Source organism: Mesoplodon bidens (genome assembly GCF_964165515.1).
Source record: "Mesoplodon bidens genome assembly, chromosome: 20".
NCBI lineage: Eukaryota > Metazoa > Chordata > Mammalia > Artiodactyla > Ziphiidae > Mesoplodon > Mesoplodon bidens.
In genome coordinates this window covers 27791701-27814282 of record NC_138181.1, presented here as the reverse complement: position 1 = coordinate 27814282, position 22582 = coordinate 27791701, and the positions used below count along the sequence as shown (strand labels likewise).

At 36.9% G+C, this 22582-nt stretch overlaps 1 protein-coding gene across 4 annotated transcripts in view; it reads right to left on the bottom strand.

Annotated features, from left to right (window-relative positions):
- Positions 1–22582, bottom strand: part of SORBS2 (sorbin and SH3 domain containing 2) — a 208821-nt gene that overhangs the window by 25215 nt on the left and 161024 nt on the right. For 2 of the 4 annotated variants that reach the window (XM_081220852.1, XM_081220853.1), the window contains exons 13-18: positions 15265–15314; positions 12396–12583; positions 6019–6107; positions 4602–4648; positions 349–463; positions 135–263 (exon numbers count right to left, since the gene is read on the bottom strand). In XM_081220852.1, the coding sequence (XP_081076978.1) occupies positions 135–263; positions 349–463; positions 4602–4648; positions 6019–6107; positions 12396–12583; positions 15265–15314 (618 nt within the window). Of the gene's footprint in view, positions 1–134; positions 264–348; positions 464–4601; positions 4649–6018; positions 6108–8474; positions 10056–12395; positions 12584–15264; positions 15315–19506; positions 19564–21344; positions 21429–22119; positions 22279–22582 lie in introns of all 4 variants that reach the window. The other 2 variants (XM_081220854.1, XM_081220851.1) reach the window with 2 other exon arrangements.

The window sequence follows — 22582 nt, the reverse complement described above, 5'->3', positions numbered from 1 at the left end:
GTGACTCAGGGCAGCCTGATGGAGTCCTTTGCGGAAAATGAGGGAGACACAAAAATGTCTAAGGAAAAAGATGACCTATCTTAGTTGTGAAAATATACAGCCTTTCAAATGCACCAGTGAAGAAAGCAGGTTACCTTTCTCAGCGATAGCTCTACATTTGTGTCAGCGCTGAAATTGTATTTGGCTACAGCTTCTCCGATTTCTCCAGGCTGGGCAGGGGGAGGTGGTCTGGCAGGCTGTGCTTTTTCAGGAGGTGTGAGTTTCTGTGAAGGAGAACAGTTACTTATGCTTGACCTGTGGTAACCCTGGAAACAGCCACCACTTAAGGAGGAAGGGGAAGGGACTTACCTCTACGTATGAGATTGGGAAAATGCCCACTCTCCCGTGGTGCTCTCCCTCATACCAGTTTTGATCAATTCTCCTGAGGATGTAGACAGTATCTCCTTTCTTAAAAGACAGCTCCCTAGAAGAGATACATTTGAATGTGTTTTTTTTCCGGATGTATGGTGATTATTCTTAAGATCAAGATTCTCGCTAGATCTGTGTGTGGCTGGGAAATATACTTCCAATATTGAAAAAAATCTGTTGAGTCCAGTTAGATGAGGATTTTCCTTGAAAATTTTTAGAATTCCTTTGAAACATTGTAACTTTAGAAATGATTTCAAAAAGAACAAATGTAAACATCACATCTGATTTAAATCACAGGCAGATTAATATGAAATTTAAAGGCGGGGACAGACTTGCTGTCTAGTCATTGGTTTATAGTAGAGGAGTCCGCAAGCTTGCCATAAGGCTGGATTCATTCTGCACCAAGTTTTACTTGTCCTGAAGCTAGTTGGTTACTTACTTACTTCTCTCTCTCTCTCTTTCTGTCTCCTTTTGATATGTTAAAGCTTACAATAAGGAAACCAGTATCATTTAGCCTTAGCACAGAAGTGCCAACATGAGAAAAAATTTTATTTGTGGATCCTTGAAGCTGGTTGATAGGCATTTAAGTAGAATATCTTGATAATGAATTTATTTTGTGAAACAGAAAAGATTTTATACTTTGATTTTTCAGTGAGGCACAAAGATAAACATTTTTAAAAAGTGGAGTATAATTGACATGTAACATTATATTAGTTTCAGGTGTACAACATAATGATTCAGTATTTGTATATATTGCAAAATGACCACCACCATAAGTTGAGTTAACGCTGGTCACCACATATGTTACAATGTTTTTTTTTCTTGTGATGACAACCTTTCAGATTTACTCTCATAGATACAGTACAGTATTATTAACTATAGTCACAAAGATAAACGTGTTTCAAGTGCAAAGACATGCACAGATTGCTTGTAACCGCCTTTATATCTTTCGTTTTTTAAATAGAAAAATATTTTCAAGAAACTAACTATGCTTTTCCATTTGGGCTGTTTCTAAGGAGATAGTAGGTAAATTGGAGTATTTAGTTTTAAGTTATAAAGACATTAGTCATCATAAATAACTCACGCCTAAATTCTCACCCTCACTGCTTCAGGTTTTCATGGCTTCATCCCCCAGGTGATTGTGTCTCTGTGTTATTTTGCCTCCACAATTATGTCTTATTGGAGGGTACTTATTTCACATCTTTTGCCAAGAGCCCCCTTTTCACACACATCTGCCTTCCCACTCCCAAATCTTCTGCGTTGCTTTGTTCAGAATCTTGAGTTGGATCATTTATGTGTGCAGAATACATAATGGAGAGAGGTTTATATCAGATGTAGAATACTTCGTGTTGATCAAAAGAATTAATTGAAAAAAAGTTGCATAGTAAAAAGAATTATTACACATTTAGAAGTGCTAAAACTTTCACATTGAATCTGTGTTAAATTTTCAGTAACTCTAAAAGCAAACAAGATTCACAGGGCCTTACATCCAAATACAGTACTTCCCTCTTTTATGCAAGTGCCTAATGTAGAAGATAAAACCCAAAATGTTTAATGTTTACAATCCAACTGTTTTATTTATACCAGGTATGTTTTATTTCTGGAAATGAGAGTAGGAAGCTTAGCTTAAAAGAAAAATAATTAGTTGTCTCTTATTTACTTTTTTTTTTAAGTGTGAAAAGATGTCTTTTCTACATGTAAAGACTTGTATTTAAATTTTTGAAGTCGTCTAGAAAAAAGGACAGTGGTCTCACCCTCCAGTTTTCAAAATTATGTTTGTCTCATCTCAGAACTAGAATTTCTAAGAGTCCCATTTTGACCAGTTTGCTCCAACCAGTGCCTACCACCTTTGAACAGTGGCCACTGACAACCTTTGGGAATAGCATTTTATCTTGTTTTCCTCCTTAACAGGTGAGACATTATGTTTGGTGAGTTACTTAGGTGTCTTTTTGAAAATTAAACTTTCTTGTGTTAGGTAAAGAAAAACAGCTTTTAAAACAGATAATTATTTGAAACAGAGATATCTGTCTCTTGTTTGTAAGATGTTAGGCACAAAAAGCACTCACATCTCTTGCAGGACATTTGGTCCACATGAAAAGGTCCTTGATATTTGGTCCTGTCCAAAACAACTCGGCATGAGCCAAATATGCTCATGGACATTTTGGATAGGACCAAATGTCTGCTAACCCTCACATCTAGCTAATGATTGAAATGACTTAAAAATGTGGCTAGTCCTCCCTCTCTGGGTGTGTGAATCTTTTTTTTTTTTTTTTTTTGTTGCGGTACGCGGGCCTCTCACTGTTGTGGCCTCTCCCGTTGCGGAGCACAGGCTCCGGATATGCAGGCTCAGCAGCCACGGCTCACGGGCCCAGCCGCTCCACGGCATGTGGGATCTTCCCGAACCGGGGCACGAACCCGTGTCCCCTGCATCGGCAGGCGGACTCTCAACCACTGCGCACCAGGGAAGCCCTGTGAACCTTTTTTAAAAGCTGCATGAGTCATCCATAACCTTGATTTTTGTGTCAGGTACATAACTGCATTGGGGGTGACAGACAACAGCTCATTACATCTCCTGAGAACAGAACAAGAGGAATGTGATTAAGCTGAAATCAGATAAATTTATTGATGGTATGGGGGAAACAATTTTTTTTCTTACTAAAATTATGGGATGGTTTCCATGGGTGATTGTTCAGTCCACTTCTCTGGCGGCTTATAATACAATTAGATTTCGTTGGTTGAGGAAGACCTTTGTGAAAGTGGGATGGTGCAAACGGCCCTTCAGAACAGCTGTGTCATTTACACTCCCACGGGCAGCGTGTGGGAGAGTGGGTTTCCCTGAACCTTTGCCAACATCAGACGTTCACAATGAGGATGTGGTCTTGGAGGAGGGTGAGGGGCTGGGCACTTGGAGCAAATGCAATCCAGTGACAGAGTCAACAGCACAAACACCCTTCCTCTGCACTGTACCTCATCTTTCTTTCAATGCCTGTTTCTAATTAAGGTTTCTCAAAAAGCTTGTGAGCCCTGGGCATATTTTATATGCCCTGTTATTCCTCAGGGCTTCATACATCTAAGGACACTTTTGATTGATTGTCACAAAGAAGAAATGAAATTTACATGTTTTATGTCATTATTTTATAAAAGTGACATGCCTTGTACAAATTATCACACCATATCCAAAGAACAGTAGCTAGGACCATAGTGTAGTAGAAACAGAGCAGATGTTACTTATCTCATCAAAAAAAGTTGTAAGCTTTCCTTCAGGATTTTTTTTAACCCCAGATTTAAACCATGTTTGACATCTTCACTTCTAAAGAGAATTTTCTTATTTAGTTAATCTAATTCTCAAATTCTGAGTGATTTTATTTTTATGTCTTCTGCCAGAGATAGATTCTTTAACTACTAATTCATATAATATGCATTTTTATGAATAAATGCTTTGGTTATTGTATATATATTCAGCTAAACAGCATGGTGTAATTTAATGCCAATATCTTGAATTCTAATGGAGACCAAAGTTTCTTAAGTAACGTCTGTGACATGGGCCATAACAGAGCTGGAAAACTCACTCTTATTTAAGCCTCCTCATGTGCTTAGTACTAGCCTTCCCCAACCCCATGCTCACCTGATGAACAAATTCCTAAAAAAAAGGTAAAAAATTTACGACACAGGAGTATGAAAACACCAACATCAAAAGACCACAGGATAGAACTGTGCTCAGAGTCTCGAAGCTCTGAGTACTGAGAAATGGAGATTTTACTGCAGGAGTCTTCACACACAATTCTAGTCTTTAACCACAAACTATCCTTAATATAGTTGGATAAATAAATGATATAAAATTCTCCAGTTAAGTGTTACTCCCCCAACAATTTATTTTTACTTCATTCTCCACATGAAAATTGTAGAAACAAAGATCCTTAATTTCGTTTTGTTTTTCCTATCCTTTTGAACGCATTGTGCTCTAACATGTTTGGTGTAATTTAAAACTCAGTGTTTCTCAACTAAACTCAAAATGAAAATAAAATTACCCACATCCCAATCGATTCAGAAGGAACCATTTAATTAGAGTAGATTGCTGAATTGGGAATTAGGTCTTATTTGTAACACATCCCAGTGCAATATTTGTCTTTTAAAGTATCATTAATGTATTTAAAGTCAACTTAAATCATATGACGAACACTTATCTTACTTACTTGGATGTCTGAGCCTTAAAATCGTAAACAGCTTTTGCAGGCAATTTCTGAAAATGAAGGAAATGGTTAGCGCTAACTTAAAATTATGGATTTCCTATAAAAAAGCAGTTTCACGTGAATTAAAGAAAAATGAAACCTCAAGGAATGATTAAACATATACAATTTAAATCATTTATGCAATTTATAAATAAATCAATTAGTTCTTTATTTAGATATTTAAACTATCACAGGAATGTAACAGATGACTTATTCACCCTAACTATTGAATATGATATTTCATCTTAGGAACTAAGGTAAATGAATGCCATAAAAGGGGACTAAAATACCTGCAGAGGATTCAGTCCTAGGTATAATTTTTGGCTTTTCCTGGGATAATTGTGGGAGGTCAATTGCTCTATGTCCTAAGTATTGACACAACTTCTGAATCATAATAAAAGGACTGGAAAAAGTCATGAAGGAAGTCATTACCCCTTTTACTAAACACTAATTGACATAGTAGCGGAGAAATATTAGCCCACTTATCACTGAGAGGCTCGTTAGTGGCCAAAAGTATAGGCTGGTCATTTTATATTCCCTGGAGAGTTCAGGAATGCCTCAGCACACAGTAAACCAGCTGCTCATCTTTGAGTCGTGATACGATGTGACTCTTGCCTACACTCAAGCTTCAGGGCCCACAGATCTGCCTGGGCCACCTGTAGCTGCTTCCTCTCTGATTCCAATAATCCCCTCACCTCACTCTCTTTCCCCGTGACGCTGGTGAACTTTGGGCAACCTGGATCATTTCTGACTTCTTTGGGGGTCCACAGGCCCTGGACTATGTCAGACACCTGTAGAGAACTTTCTGGAGTGCCTGCCAGTCCAAGACCATTCTTCAGTTTCTATCAAAACTTCATGGCTCCAGGATAGTACAAGCCATACCTCCAGCCCTGGCTCAGGACCATGGACAAGAGCCAGTAGGTAGGTGGTTCTCAGGGGCAGTGTTTTTTTATTTTTCAGGGATCCTCTCTAACAAAAGCAGGCCAGCAAAAATTGTTTCTATGGAATTTGTATTGATTGGCAGCACGGCTGACCTAGGGCTGTCCCCTACATCACTGGGCCAGAAATTTGTACAGGGGAAACCTTCTTCCTCCAAGGGGCGGCCCAGCTCAAGACTCTTTAATTTATGGGTGTCAGGTCAAGACTCAGAGAGTCACTGTCAAAACTGGATTACAACTGGGGGAGGCCTGCCGCTAGGGTCAGAATGCAGCTGGCTTCAAGTCCTTTGCTCGGGCTCCAGGGAAAACTGTTTCTAGTTTCTCTGCCATCACTTTTGTGTTTTTAATCTGGGTTCTTTACTGGTTTTGGAGGTAACTTCGGCTGGCAAGTGCTATATCAAGTATATTGGTGAAAAAGACTCAAATGATACTAAACACACTACCTCTTTTTCTGGAGTTCCTCTTCTTTCCCTTGGTACACTTCTCCCCAAATCAGTCAGTGTGGATGAGTAACTTCTAGGGGACTCACGGTCTATTGGAAAGGACAGGGCCAGAGTGAGAATCCACTTAATCAAAAGCAGACTTGTTTAGCCATTTTCCCTGGTGGCAACTATTTACCCTTCACATTTGGAGAGACACCACAATGGAAAACATGGGTCTAAAACTTATGGGTAATTATAAAGTTGTGATATAAGACAAAAACAGAGCATTTTAAGAGGAAAAATGGATATTTTCCCATTTTTTCCTTTTTCTGTAATACAAGATTGCAGAAGTATTATAATCATAAATATAAATATAACTGTAACATTGCTGATATAATTATACCGTAGCACCTGGTATAGACAATTTGCAGTTACAGGGATTGTTCACTTCAAAGATTTAACACTTTCTATTTCTATTCTTTTTGCCACCAGTTAATAATTACTATGATAGGGCCTGGAGAAGATGGAGAAGGTAGCAACGACTTATAAAAACTGAAACATGCTGTGGAACAATTTAAGAACATAGTAATGAAAAAGAGAGAAAACTAAAGTATGATGATGACAGAACTATGTCATGGCCATTCTCTTCCCTCTTTCTCTCTGTTTTTAATTACTTTTTGAGTCTGAAGATGGCATCTTAAAGCTTAAGGCTTAAAAGGCTATTACCTATTGCCTTCCTTTGTGCTCAACTATCTTATTAGAAAGTGAATATCTATTCCAATAAACAAAGGGATAAAAATTTTCTAAACAGAATGTGTTGCATTGGTTGCCATAGTACTTATGAACTATTGCATTGTTTTTGTTCACCTTAAAACAAAATATACATGACTAATTACATTATAAAATAATGATTGCAAGTATCTATTAATGGTATCTTATATCGCATGCATTATACGGAGAAATGTAACTGATATTGAATAACTGGAAAAGTAACTAATTTACTAAAACATTAGGTTATGACATGTCTCAATCAGTGAAAATTTCAAATTGTTGGCATTGATCTAGAAAATTTGAATTTACTGTTTTTGAAGCATGTCGTATAGTATAAATGAAAGCAAAGATAAATACTAATAAGATAAACAAATTTGTGCAATGGTAACTAACAATTGGGCTATATATAGTACATTAATATGAAATCTGAATTATGTCTCTTTTTTGCCTATAGAGATTATATTCTATGCTACAAATCTGAATTACATGAGTTTGAATCTTGTTTCTGCTACCTACTGTCTGTGTGACTTTGGTCAGATTTCTTGTCCTGTTTGGGTATTGATTTCCTCCACTGTAAAACAGTATTTACAGTAATATCTATCACCTAGGTTTATGCCGTGTTAAGTAGATAATGTACGTAAAGCACTTTGCAGTGTCTGGTGCATAGAAATCTCTCTTGACAATCCAAGTTTCAGCCTGGAATATTCATTCCAGCTTCCTAAAATTTACACAGTAAACAGATGTACTTTAAGCATTAATGAAAAGAATTGGATAAAAATATCAAAACATCCTGTGTTTTTCAGTAACGTAAACCTGAAAAAATATCCTCTGTATTTGAATTGCTATTTGTCCTTGTGTTCCACTTTCAGGAATAATCCATCTATGAAAATGAAGTTGAGAGTCACTTTTATCCTAAATAGTCTAATTCAAATGTCAGTATAGGGTTGTTTTAGCAGAAACAGAAAATAAATTAATTAAATAATGGAAGGGAAGAGAAAATGAATACAATGAATGATGGAAATGAGACATATATAGAGAGAGCTTAAAGATACATTCACAAAAATTTTATCCCAATTGTATCTTTTAAATGGAGAAAGTTATTAAACAAGTCCTATTCTCTTTTAATCGCCAATCAATTACTATATTACATATTTTGGTTTGCTTCCTGAGTGTTATGATTTAGTATCTTCTATATGGAATGTCAGCAAATTATTTATTGAATGAATGACTATAAAGTTAATAGAAGAATCAAGGAAAAGACTGTTAAACTATTGGTTTTGATTCATTTTACAACAAAAAAAGAGCTAACGCAAAGTTGTCAGTTTCTTAAGGATACTGATATTCAATTATGATTTTTGCCTTGAAATTCTTTTAAATTGGTAAAATAAGTTTAATTGGTTGTTTCTATGTAACAGTTGTTTCAAACCTAACATCAAGCTACAAAATGTTTTTTTCCCTTTCGATTTTGAATGAGTAAATTTTTGTGAATTGATGATCACTTTAAGCCACACATCAAGTCCAAATATCCCATGAGTAAATGAGAACTATTCAGTAAGGCATGTTTGCACAACAAGCATTTGCTTCACAATACATAATGAATCCAAGTGGTCTCACAGCTCAAGAATGATGAATGTAGGAATGGAAAATGAAAGAGCTGGAGGGTGGGCATCTGAACCACAAGGGAAAAGATAGAAAAGTGGATCCACCTTGGAGGCTCAGTGCACTGTCGTGGTCTTGGAGGTGGTAGTTGTTGTTGGTGTCGTCTTGGAAGGAGGCACTGTGAGGCATTCTCCCGCAATCGTTCTGGTACAATGGACAATGAATAGCACCTTCTTGAGATGGTGGGTGGAAAGGCTGGTGCACGGGGCTCCTTTTTAGAGCTTTGAGTGATGAATTCCTTTCAGGAATATCTGGCAGCAGTTCACTGATAAGACGGTGCAGTATACTGTTGTCTGGCAAACTTCCCCTTCTCTTTTCAGCCTTAATTTGGTCACAGATGTCTTTAAGGGCAGAGTCCAGAGCCTCAAATACAGACGTTTTACATTTTGCCTTTTCCATCTGTTTTTTGGGAGTTGAATTTTTTTTCCTCCGGAAAGGCACAGGACTGACTAGAAATGCCAGTTTAGAAAGGCCAGGGTCCGTTTCTTGTCTTCTGGGCTCTTCAGTATTTTCGTGTTTAGCTCTTTCATGTTTTAACATTGTTGTAAAGCGAGTATAGGAGGCAGGGCATCTGCCTTTGCAGGAGCTGATGAGGTGCCGGTGATGGTGGTGGTGATGGTGGTGGTGATGGTGGCTGGACCCATAAAAACTTTCAGAGGATGTGAAAGAAAAGTGATCAAAATCACTCTCACTGCAAAAGGACGATCCTTCTACATGAATGTAATCACTGTGGTCAGACACAACTCCATCCTGGTCACTGTCAGAAAACTCCATATGAGTTCTCGGCTGCTCATCACTGGTGACTTCAATGTGGATCGGCACCAGGGTTTTAGACTTGTAGCTTCGTTGTACCTGAGAAGGGTGTCTACTTTGATTTTCTTCCTCCAGCAAAGACTCAATGGAAAATCGCCTTTGGGGACATAAACCATTTTGTTGTGGTTCTAGGGTGACAGGAGATAACATTTCATCTCCTAAATTTGGCATGGATTTTGACTTCTGAATCAACTTTTCAAATTCAGAAATGCGGGTGGGTACCATGTCCCTGGGCACCTCCTCAGTGGAGGACTGGCTGCATCCATGGAGCAGACCCTTGTGTTGCTGCTCCTTTTCATACTGCATTATTCTTGACTTTACAGAGCAAATCACCTCTGAATTCATTAAATCCTTGCGGTTGATGCGGTGCATTTTCTTGTACAATTTTAGGAACCCTGGGGCATCGTGGGCTGACCTGTGTCGGAGCCTTGATCTGCTATTACTGCGGCCCTCCTGGATGTAGGGGGAAGCCCATGTTACAGGGCAGCTCTCCTTGGAGTCCTCTTCACATAACAGAGAACCCATACTTTCTGACTTGGCTTTCGGATCAGGAAAACTATCGCAGTCATCGTTCAAAAGGTCATCGCAACTACGGGATTTGATTTTGGGGGAAACCATTTCTTCAGTGCTGCTCCAGATCTCTGCGTTTTGCCGGGCCATTTGCCAGCCATTTTTGAAAGTAATGGCCCTCTGTGAGTCATGTGGGATGTCCAAATGCTGTCTGTAAGTGTTACAGTAATCTAACTCATGGGAGGGGTTGCCGTTGAGCCCTGAGTAACTGCAAAGGGATGGACATATTTTGCTATCGTCCCCACCTTTTATTCCAGGGCAGCGTGGTGGAAGAGAGACGTTGGAGAAGTTAAAAGGCTCATAAAGAGGAGAGCATGTCAGTTAGCATCAGATAGCACAGCAAAGAGAAAGCAGTTAGTGGAGTTTAATCTAGACACTGATTGTTATACGTGTAGCTTCAACTTTAGAGAAAAAAGCCTAATTCTAAAGCAAGGCAATACTTAGGCAATAAATGTAGCTTTGCAGATGATAGTTAACAAAACCATGTATAAAAAGTAACTGGTGTCGCTAATACGCCTATTTCTCTTGCGTATTTCATCCATCTTTCTGCAAATATGGTATTCAAAAATCCAGTAGTCCCTTGTAAGCTAATAGCATGACCTGGTAGTGACTTAAAGGTTTTGTAATTAATACCAAAAATGCTATAGATTTAAACATCTGAATAGGGTCAGGATTTGAATCTTATTTGATTTATAATAATAAAGAGGTAAAGAGTAACTTATAAATTTACATTTAATTAATACTCCCATAACCGTATCAAATAATTTTTCATGGGCATTAGATAGAAAAAGCTGTAAGACAAAATACTTTCCCAAATTGCAAAATCAAGTTCAGTTGCTGTGAACTATTGCTGCTAATATTTTTCTAAGAAAAAACCCAGCTAGCACCTCTTTAAACAAATGAATTTACCTCTTTAATTTCTCTAACTTCAACCTCTTATTAGGCAGTTTCCCATAAGGATAACTGGATATAATGTAAAACTTTCATCAGAGGTAAATGCACTTGCTTTTTTCCAGGAAGGGTCTTTTTAAAAAATCATTTGCAATATAATAATGTAGAGCTAACCCTGACATCAATTTCGAATATCTGTGGAAATTGTTTTTTCTTTTGTGTTGCTGAGTTAATTAATACATGAGAGGCCAAATTACATCTGATGGGACATTTTCTTCTTAGAAAATAAGTCTAGTGGAGGAAAATAGCTCTATTGACAGCTCCTGCCTTCTCCAAATTCTTCAAAAGTAGGTAAGCACATTAAGTAGCTATGTAGTATTTGAGAAAGGAAGTTGACTTAACACCCCCTAGGATAAAAACAAATATCTAAATTAATCAGAACCCTTTTAACTTTTGGGTGGTATCTAAGCATAATGAGTCAATGGCATTTCATGACCTGTTGGTTTCCTTGGGATATTTGTTTATGTAAATGAGTAGAATCTGATATGGGTACTTCTGTTAATTTGAGGAATGGTATAGTGAAAGGGGATCCCTCCCTGTGAATCTCCCAGTAAGCAGTCACAGCTTTACTAGCCCACGGACAAGAGCTAGCACCTCCTGCCTATCCAGAGCCCAATCATCAAAACCAAAAATCTTCTGCACACAGACCAGCTAACTCTAAGCTTTAATTTCATGTGGCAACACTTTCAGTGCCTACATTCAATATGTGTAGCTGAATCTCTGCTACTTTATGGAAACTTCAGTTACAGCTCACTTTCTTCACACACTTCAAATTTCTTCTCTCTTATATTTCAACCCCAGAGGATTGGAGGAGCCCCCGAGTCCCCAAATCCTAGGTACCTATGGATACTGGTTCATTCCTAGGTCTCTATCTTGGGAATATTCCTGTTACAGCTGCAGTAATGTGTAACTAAACAGAGACTTGAAGGAGTGACATCTTCCTTTCAACACAATTCACTAAATTTCCAGAGAGGAGACAGGCCATACAGAAAATTGGCTTGGTGATATCTAAACTTTACAATTATGGCCTGAAACCAGTTAACTCTTACTAGTGGACTGTTTTGAATTGAACACTATGTTACATGCAGAACATGGATATTCTACTGTATGTATGAATATTGACCAAAATATAAAGCAAGTGATTAAAGAAGCAACTTTCATAGGTTAGACAAACTTTTGTCTAGAATTAAATAATTTAAAAAATCCAAAACCAATTTGTGTTTTATGCAACAACATTCTCTGTTGCTACTTCTAGTTTCTATTCTATATATCTGATTAATTTTTCTAGTTGTAGTAACATTAGAAAATGTTGAGAATATGCAAATGTTTGGAACTGTAGTCTTTTAATAGCCTGACAATACAATATTTGATACTTTAAATTTGTTCCAGAAAACACACACAATATATTTGGAGAAAAGAAAGCATTAACAGATGATAAGAGTCCTTTAAGCCACTCAAATGGTTCACCATCCTGATTTAATCTGTGTATAAAGAAAGCTATTGTTCTGAAACTATATTTTATTTAAGACACTATTTACCTGCTAGCTATTTCTGGGTAGTTATCATTGGACCAGCTTTCCCCAAGTTAAAACTTAAACTAGTAAATTGTTTATATGTCATTTGTTGCTGCTCACCTTTTGCTCTTGATGGGGAAGAAGGAGAAGAGCTAATGAAGGACTTTGTCAGGGTGGGGCTTGATCCTGGGAGGTCTGCTCGACCTGGGCTAGTTCTGCTTGCAGTCGGATCCCCCAAGCCCCTCGGCTGCCCCACCGCAGGCTCGCTCTTCCTCCTTTTCCTGAAGTCACTGGCCATGCTTGCAGAACTGAAAGAAGGAATCAGCTTCAGTTTGGTTGGTGTTGCAGGGGTTTCAACTCTGAATCAGAAAGACTAGTGGAAGGTGCTGGTGGCCATGGTATGCCTCTTATCCCCCATCCCCCAAACTGCATTCTTAGGAATTCATTCCTTGATATTAAAAACTATTTCTTTATAATCACCTCTTTGAAAATTAATAGACTCATCTGCAAACAGTGACAGTTTCACATCTTCCTTTTCAATTTGTATTTCTTTTATTTCTTTTTCTTGTTTGATTGCTGTGGCTAGGACTTCCTAGACTTAATTTTTTTAGAGCAGTTTGTTTTTTATCTTAAATTCTTTTAGAGCAGTTTTATGTTTACAGAAAAATTGATTGGAAAGTACAGAGAGTTCCCATCTGCTCCCTTTCCCTTGCACACATTTTCTCCTGTTATTGACATCTTCTATTAGTGTGGTACATTTCTTACAGTTGATGAATCATATTGATATGTTATCATTAAATGTAATTAAAGTCCATTGTTCATATTAGGGTTCATGTTTTCTGTTGAACATCCTATGGGTTTGAAAAATGTATGATGACATGTGTCCCTCATTACTGTATCCTATAGAGTAGTGTCATTGCCATAAAAGTCCCCTGGGCTCTACCTCCGCATCCCTCCCTCCCTGTGAACACCTGGTGACCACTGATCTTTTTACTGTCTCTAGTTTTACCTTTCCCAGAATGTCATATATTTGGAACCAACAGTATGTACCCTTTTTAGATTGGCTTCTTTCATTAGCAACGTGCTCTTAAGGTTCCTCCATGTCCTTTTGTCGCTGGATAGCACATTTCTTTTTATTGTTGAATAATATTCCATTATATGGATGTACCACAGTTTGTTTATCCATTCACCTATTGAAGGACACCTTGGTTTGCTTCCAAGTTTTGGCAGTTATGAATAAAGCTACTATAAACATTCATGTACAGGTTTTGTGTATGAAGATAATCACCTTTTAAAGTAAAAATTCTCCTATTAGTGTAATATTTTGTTACTGACAATTCAGTGTTAAGATTTGTACCATACATCTTTTCTCTTTACAGAACAGTTGCAACAACATGAATATATCCGGAGGAGGGATGCCAAAATGGAGGAAAGGATTGGAAAAAAGAAGGAACTCTGGTAAGACCAATTTTTCTTACCTCGAGCTTTCCCTATGGCTTTTCCTAATAATCTTAGCTTTAAAAGACTTACACTGCAATTCCAACATTTTTCTGTTTAAATAGTGAATGACCAATAATCTGGTCATCAAATAAACTGTTAGAGTCCTTTTACCCAGTTGTATTAAAAGGTGTCGACAGTCTGTAAGGGCAGGGACTTTATATCATGGTTCTGGATCTGAGTGTAATATCATTTAAGACAAACATTAGTGAACGAATATCTACCTCACATAGCATGCTGTCTGTCAAATCATTAGATAAAATTCCACCAACACCAGCAGCAACAGCACACCAGCTCCAATGAACCAGCAGTATGCTATTTGCTTTACTGTCATTATTGTCTTACACAGCATGCACAGCAACCGTTGAGCTATGTGCTGTTGTCACTGTTTTACAAATGAATAAATGTAACCTGCAAGCTTTGCAAGTATAGAGGTGGAGCCAGACCTCAGAATTTGTCTGCATTCTTCTAAAGAGGACGCCCATGTTCGCCTAGACCTGTTTTTGCTGTCATTATCCTGTCACATGAGTGTCTGTGTCTCTACGTAAATCCTTACATCAGATTAGAACTAACTAAAATTCAAACATTTTAGGTGCATACATAATTGTAAAAGATATAAAAGAAGGGGTTCAGGGTGCTCCTTTCTCAGCGACATTAATGCTGTTGAATGGCACACATGAAACCAATGTACAAAGGACCCAGTTTACTTTTCCATTTATGTTGATAGAAATCTGTAGAAGGGCAAATTATTGTTATATAAATATTTGTTGTTGATGATATGATATGGCTGGGAGTTTGCATTATTCGTTATTGTCAGTCTACTGTGTCTGAACTTCTGTAATATTTTAAAGTAAGAGTGATATTTAAAGCCTACGAACAGAACTTGCCTTGGTAGACTCTTAACGCAGTTAGGACCTACAAGTTATTTTGGTTCGATTCTACTTTGTCCTTTGCCAACTGTGTAAACTTCGTATGTTATGGAGCCCAAGTTTCAGTTTACTAGAGATAAAATCTTAGGGATTGAGTATGTTTCTGTACTTAGAATGCCTGGTATATAGTAAGTTCTCATTTATCAGTTGTAACAGCATTCCTGATTTGTGTGGTCAGAGTATAATGAACAAACATATGTAGAACATAATTTATAAAATTTTTTCTAACTTATTACAGTTTTTTCAACTATATCATCACATCATCTAACAATATTGAAAATTAGATGTTTATTATACTTATCTAAGGAGAAGAAAACTGGGTATGGAGGAGACAGGGAAGGCAAGAATTTCTCAGCCTGTAATGGAATCTAGAATTATTTTACTTAATTTTTATACATTCGTGAATATGGTCATATAAAATGATGCAGAAACAAGTTAAAACAACTTCATGAATTATGGTGCTTAAAATAAAGATGAGGGATATATAATTTTTCATTTCTATTTCACTGAAAAAGAAACCACTGGTATAGGATATCCTGGTTACATAATAATGAGACTCTTACCTAGTGGGTCTTTCCAGGCTCCTGTCTATAGAGGATTGATACAAGGAGGCCTGTTAAGATAGAAAGATAGTTCCATGAAAATTTTTACCATAGCAAAATTTTGTTTGTCCCTGGACATTATATTAGGTATCCTAAAAAGAATACTGTCAAAATTGAGGTTAAAAATGCCATTTATTTTGGGCATAAAAGTGTTTTCCCAAAGAGAAATCATGCAACCTAATTTCTACTTTCTTCTTATCTACTTCCTCTTCTGATATACAGTCATCTCTTGTGGTATCTTATGGGAATTGGTTCCAGGACCTCCCCAAGGATACCAAAATCTGAGGATGCTCAAGTCCCTCATATACAATGGCATACTATTTGCATATAACCTACCTACATCCTTGCATAAATTATCTCTAGATTACTTATAATACCTATTACAATGTAAATGCTATGGAAATAGTTGCTAGCATGGAAAATTCAAGTTTTGCTTTTTGGAAATTTCTGGAATTTTTTGGGGGGGAATATTTTAGTCCCTAAGTTGGTTGAATCTGTGAATGTGGAAACCACAGATATGGAGGGTCGACTGTACAGCACCGCTCTTCTCTGTGTAACTCAAAATATTCATAAATCAAACATTGCCTGAGGGGGAAAAAGAAAAATTAATAAACACTCCTTCATGTAGAAATAGACTATAAATAGAAATTTCTTACATAAAGGAATGGTTTGATGTTTAAAGAAATATTTGTAGTCTTTAATCCTTATAAAACATAACCTTCTTTATAAATTTTTGTCATGTTGCCAGGTGTTATTTTTATGTAGACATAAAATGTAAGCAGAACTTCTTTCATCTGTCAACATAGACATGACTTTTTAATAAAAACCACAGAATTTGGTTTGAAATTAAACTAGACTACCTGGTCCTTAAGTCAGGTACAGATTTATATCTTTGAAATTAGTTATGTTCAGGGTTAGTTTAAAATAAATGATTTAATGAATCAAAATATAACCTTTTTTTAGAAAAGTGTACTTTTAACATTTTAGTCAGAAAATCAGCTCTCAGTTATCCATGGTTTTAGGGACAAAGAAAAATAGATGATACAAATTGATAAATAATTCCAAATGCTTATCGTACACACCATTTTCATACTTCTTCATTCTGAACAATACAATGAAACAGACATTAAACAAAAATGTTAGATATGAATTTGAGATGAAAGTAGTTGTGGTATGATGTATGATGTCTAGGATGTATAGGGAAATGCCTACCAAGTACACACACACACACACACACACACAATCCCCCTTATGCATAACTCTAAAATTGCTTCTATTAACTAATATTTTCATTTTTACTGAATGAGAATGGAATTGCCCCAAAACAAACAAAAGCTTCTCTCTGCAAGAGAATATTACCCTCTTTTCTCTAGGCAGAGAAAAGCATATTATAATACTTTTAGTTCCTGTAAAACATTTAGATTCTGAATTTCTCAATAAATATAAAGATAGAAAAAAATTGGTCTGCTAATCGGATAAGTTTACATGACTATTTTAACTTGCTACTCTGAATTGGACTCTGGAAAGGTGGAAAGATAAATACTAAATAAGAAGGATGGCAAACAAGTAAATAAATAAAACCAGACAATTATATTCTGATTTTGAAATACTAATTCTACATGTTTGCAGAAGAGCAACACCAAAGAGCCTCAGAGCACTGCGCTCACAGCTTTCATGGGACATCCAACCACAAACCACAGTTGGCCATCAAAAAGTATCCATTGTGGAACACTCTTAGAATACCCCTAGAGTGATCAGAAATTTTGAATCACCAGCTAAATGATTTTGAATCATGAGCCTAAACAATACTGTAATATGAAATAAAACATAGTGTAAGAAGTGAAGGCTCTATACTGATAAATTAATTGTGTTTTAGACTTAGGCTAAGAAACTACAATTACTCCTCCTTGGGCTGGTTTCCACAGCCTAAAATAAACTGAAACCAGTATTGTGATGGGTGTTCAAAGGAAAGGTTCAGTATTAAATTATAAGGAAACAATAAAAAGTTTAGATAGATGACTAAGAGAAAACCTTGTATGAAAAGTATATGAATAGTACTCATTCTGAAATGGAAATTGTCTCCAGAAAGGAGATAGCGATTTTGCCTATTATGATCTACTGAGTTTTTACATATTACCATTATTTTAATACGCCTAAATGAAGGTCATTTTAATAAAATACAGACACTGAATTGCTCTTTCTGCTATGTGATCATGTGATTAAACTTTGCTTAAAAGTCCTTAATTGTTCCTTATTAATGCCAGCTTCTCACTTATATTTATGGATTAAAAAGTATGTTATTCATAGCATATAGTAGGCAATTGATAAATGGCAGCTGAGATAATGTCTAATCAGTTACAAATTTTACCAGAAATGTTTTACATAAGGTTATTAGAGACAGAATCCAGTACCGTATCAGAGGATTTTTTAACACTGAAAAACCATGATGTGAAGTTAATAATATAGTTAATATGCTATCAGAATATACAGCACCCCCTTCTCAATCCCTAAGAGATAATGCAATATCAGTTTACCATCAGCAAAGTGCTTCTTTATGTGATTTTTTTTGCCACTACTGTTAACATTACAGAATGCATAGAATTAAGTTTCTACTATTTTTATCCCGGGATTATTTTGTAATGTTAATTATAGAAAAGTATTTCACAGAAATTAATGGTTAATAAGAAATAGTATTAAGTAAATAATTTGTTTCTAAAAGATTTGAGCTCTAAATATATCTTTTGGAATTGCTAAGAAGTATGGTATAAAGGAAATAGCACTGAAGTGAAGGTTAAGAGATCTGTTTTTTATTTTTAATTTGCCACCATATTATCATCGGACTTTGGACATATTTCTTAAAATAGTTGGACTCTACTTTTCTTGACTGAAAAATGAGTGAGTTAGATATGGTGATCTCTAACTCCATTTCAGTACTCAATGAACTAACTGTCTTAAAAATATCTTGGAAATATCTGACCAAGATATCTGAGAGAAATATCTGGCCAAATTGAATTCCAAAGTAAATTCTTTGGCTGTTCATATGTTGAAATGATACCCTTTCTTCAGATCTAGAGGTAACATGACACACAGAATAGAACTGCTTGTTGTATTTGATTTTCTTCAGATTATACACCTATCTACAGCAAATAAGCCTTTAGAAATGATTGAATTCAATAACCCAGAATGTTTCTGGTTACTCTATTTTACTTTTTATTTAATATATAAATATTTCAACACTCCTCTGTTTTAACATACACTGTGATGCATACCTCAGGGGAAATAATTTGGAATTGCAACTTGGTCTAGAAAGTTGGGTATTTCCTCCTGAGACTGTGCCTGCAATTCCAGTTGTCACCATTGTGTGTCAGTAGTATATCCTGCAGCATAGGTATTCTACTAGTTTTGTTTTCTAGTTGCACATATTTAACTGAGTTAAGACTTTTCAATGAAAGTATTTATTTTTCATACTCTCTTTGACTAATTCAAATAACACTTTACATTGCCAGGCATAATTTTTTTTTTTTTTTTTTTTTTTTTTTTTACCTATCAGATTGTCATGAGCATTCCTATACAGAGATGGAAAATGCATTTCATCTCATGTGCCAGTGGAGTGGCTGCCTGGATTATAGCATTGAGAAGGATTAGTAATGTCTGCCAAGGGTGTCTGACTCGGAAGTTGGGACATGTGTGCCAGTTATTTGTCAGCCCTATTCTTGATTTTATCTGATGCTAAAGTCCACAAATTGTATTTAGGAAAATGAAAGAATTAAAATAAATTTTAGGAATATGTGAGGCATAAAAATCTGATTATCTAAGAATATAAACTGTTATTCTACACCTCCAAGCATGATGATAAAATGGCTCTAAAGAGATTTCTAGCAGTATTTTACTCAGTCTAATCAAATATATGCACTAACACTACTACTTTTGCTTTTTGATTATCACACTCCTGGATACCAGGATACATTGAATAGGTCACCTGAAAGTAATGATCAGAATGATTCTTCACCTATGTTTCAGAAAGAGCCAACTATTTTGGTATAATTAATGTCTAAGCAATGATACTGGATACAATCTAGTGATGCAAAGACAGATTTTCAAAAACAGCTCAGACACTTTAGCGAACTGTAAAACACGGATGTTTAGAATCACAGTAACAGGTCCTAAGAGAGAAATCTGAAAAAGAGAATAATTTGTTTTTACCTCATTGGAAACACCAGAAGAATGATCTTGAACATAGTCCAGAGCCTTTTTAGGAGGCTGGGTGTAGATGCACCACATAAGCAGAAGTGTAGAGATGGAATGGAGGAGAATCAATGGCAGCAAGGAATGAACATGTGGAAAAGGTGACAACAGTTAGAAATTGAGCGCTGACAGTATCAGATACACATATAGAGTGACATGAATGGAGCAAAATGGGTGTAGCCCAGGAGGAAGAGTGCGACGTTCGTAAATATTCTCAAGCACTGGGCAAAATTACTAGTGATTTGATTAGTATATTTATAAACTCATTTCATCAAATCAAAATTAGCATTCCTAGTCTCTAGCCACGGAGGAATGCAAGGTACATTAAAAAAACACCAAAGGAGCAGGTGGATAGCATGCTGGTGAGTTTCCATGTGTGGCCTGAAAATGATTGTAGAAAAATGCTGATAATTTAGGCTCAAAACAGAAATTGGTCCTATCCCTATAAACTGTCTAATCAACAATAACAACACATATAAATTAAAGCTAGGGAATTTTTTTTCTCTAAAGTAAAATGCATTTATGTGAATACTTGGATTCAAATTAGGAAAAATATTCTTCCTATTAGTTATAGAAATTCTAAAAATATTATTTGGTTTATACTCATTTACAGTCACTTTTGATCCAGTTCAATAAGATACAATGAATCTAACCAAGTCTCCTTTGCATTTTAGGGGACAAAAGGGACTAACTACTATAACCACCTTGTATATAATATATGGTCAGTATATGACTGTATAAATCAGTCTATGACATGATAAAAGAAAGATTGTACTCTCTGATCTTTAATAAAACTTCTGTGCGGTGTATTCGGTATGTTCTTTAAGGGTTTAAAATTCAGAAACACCAGTGAGAGTATAAAAACTATGTAACTGACAGACATCAAATGCACTGCTGTCGGCAGCTGCAATTCCCCAGTAAAACTCGAGTTAATAAAGGAAATTGCTATTTGAAGCTTGGTTTGATGCTTTATCCCAAACAGATTAAGCAGTTCTCGTAAGGTCCACCTTTGGTGGAGGTCTGGGGACTAGAGGAGTTGTGGTAGTTTTCAGTAGCAGGAGGAGAAATCAAGGTCCACAGGGTTTCCTCATTTTTCCTTTTCCTTATATCCCTAAGAGCAAATGAGACATTTTATAGTGGGGATATTCTGGCAGTATATTATAGTGGGGATTTGCCAGAATTTTTTGTTTTTTTGATAGGTCTGAGTTTAACTTCTGACTCTGCCACTTAACTCTCTTGGGCAAATTACTTAACCCCTCTGGCCTCCGGCTTCTTACTGGACAGACATTGTGAGGACTCAGATCATTAGTATGGAACCCAGCCCTCTCCAGGTGCTTGGTGATTCCTCAGCAAATAGGAGCTGTCATAATAGTAAGTTTTATTATTGTAAATTTCACAGTGCTTTTCTGATTGAGCTAGATCCAAATGGACTGTAAACAAATACAAATCTTCTATAAATCTGTAATAATTGTCTGACTATTCTAGGACAGATACTATCTCAACATTTTGAATCTGTAATCAATCAGATATAAAATAATCTAATGCATGATTTGGTGGGAAAGAAAAACTATATAGGAAGTGTCTGACATGTTTAAATGTTTGGTAGAGAAGTGAATGCGGGATAAGCTCTACCAAACTTGTGTGTGTAGAATATACTTTTTTCAGAGTATTTTTGGTGTACATAGTATTCAGCTTTTGTTCTCTAAATGACACCTATCTCTTCTGATAACGATATGTTTTATAAATCAAACAACATTCTCCTAAATGTTTTATATTAACAGTCTAGCCTCACTTACCGGGCGTCCAAACTCCAGTTCTGAAAAGAATTTATACCAGGGCTCATTTTCTAAATCTATGTCATCTGGATTTATGCGATCAGTCTGGAGCAGATGTGAAGGAAAAGGGAAGGAAAAGTCACACTGAGCTAAGTGAGGGCAACGCTGTGAGGCATGAAAAACACACACCTTCGCACACAAACATGCATCAACTCTCACCCAACAAATCTCAGCCAGAGAGAACAAAGGAAGTAAAGTAAAATGGGCAAAATTAGGATATGAAGATAAGCTTTGATGGCATCACTTAGGCCCCTAGTTATTTTCTCCGCCATCATTTCTAGTTTTCTCCTTAGCTTGATGCATAAACTATGACAAACTCTCTGTGACAGTGAGATTGAGCATTGATAGCACAGCAGGATATTAAAACAGGCTCAACTCAGTCACCAAGTAGCTCTTCTGGGCGAGTCACTCCATCGCCCCTGCCCTCATTGGTCCCAGCGTGTAAGCCTGGAGTCAGCAGACAGTTCGCTCAGGTGCAGGCACTTGGAGAGCCTGGGGGAGGCAAGGGGTAACGTGGGAAGAGATACAAGGTGGGGGAGGAGTGAGAAGTGCTGGGAGACTGTTAGCGGGTTGTTTGGCATGAAGAACCCGGGGTCTCGGTGAGAAAGAAAAGGGCAGCAAGGTGGGGGTGATGGTGAGTAGCCAGCCTCTGATGATCTCCTTAGCCTCTGGGGAGCAAGGGCTGCACCTGAACTTCCCGACGGCATGAGATAAGTTAAAGAAGGAAGGAGCTCACCCAGATGGGAGAGAGAGCCGGGGTGCACGCGCTTGGTGTGGGAATGCTGGTCCTGGGCGGAGGGGAGGGGCTACCAGTTACTTCTCCATGTGGTGACAGAGAAATAGGCTTCCGGCCAGGGTCCCTTGGAACAGGTGTCGGAGTGGTTGGGAGAGGGGGCTGTAAGAAAAAGGGGTGAAGGAAAAACTGCTTCATTAGATGGAGGTTCTTGATGGAACCAAGAGGACACCAGCTAGCAGCACTTTGTGTCCTGCCTTACGTAAGGCAGGAGGAAATGTTCGGGAAAAGTAAAATGTCCCCAGGGTGTCAGATAATTTAGGAATGGTCCGGATCACTGAAAAGGTGTAAAGACAAGGAACCTTCACAAAGTGAAGAAAGGCCACGTTTTATGAGATACCCCGAGTATCATCTTCTACCGGTCCACCTTGAGCTAGAGAAATGGACCTGGGTGGAGTTAGGTTTT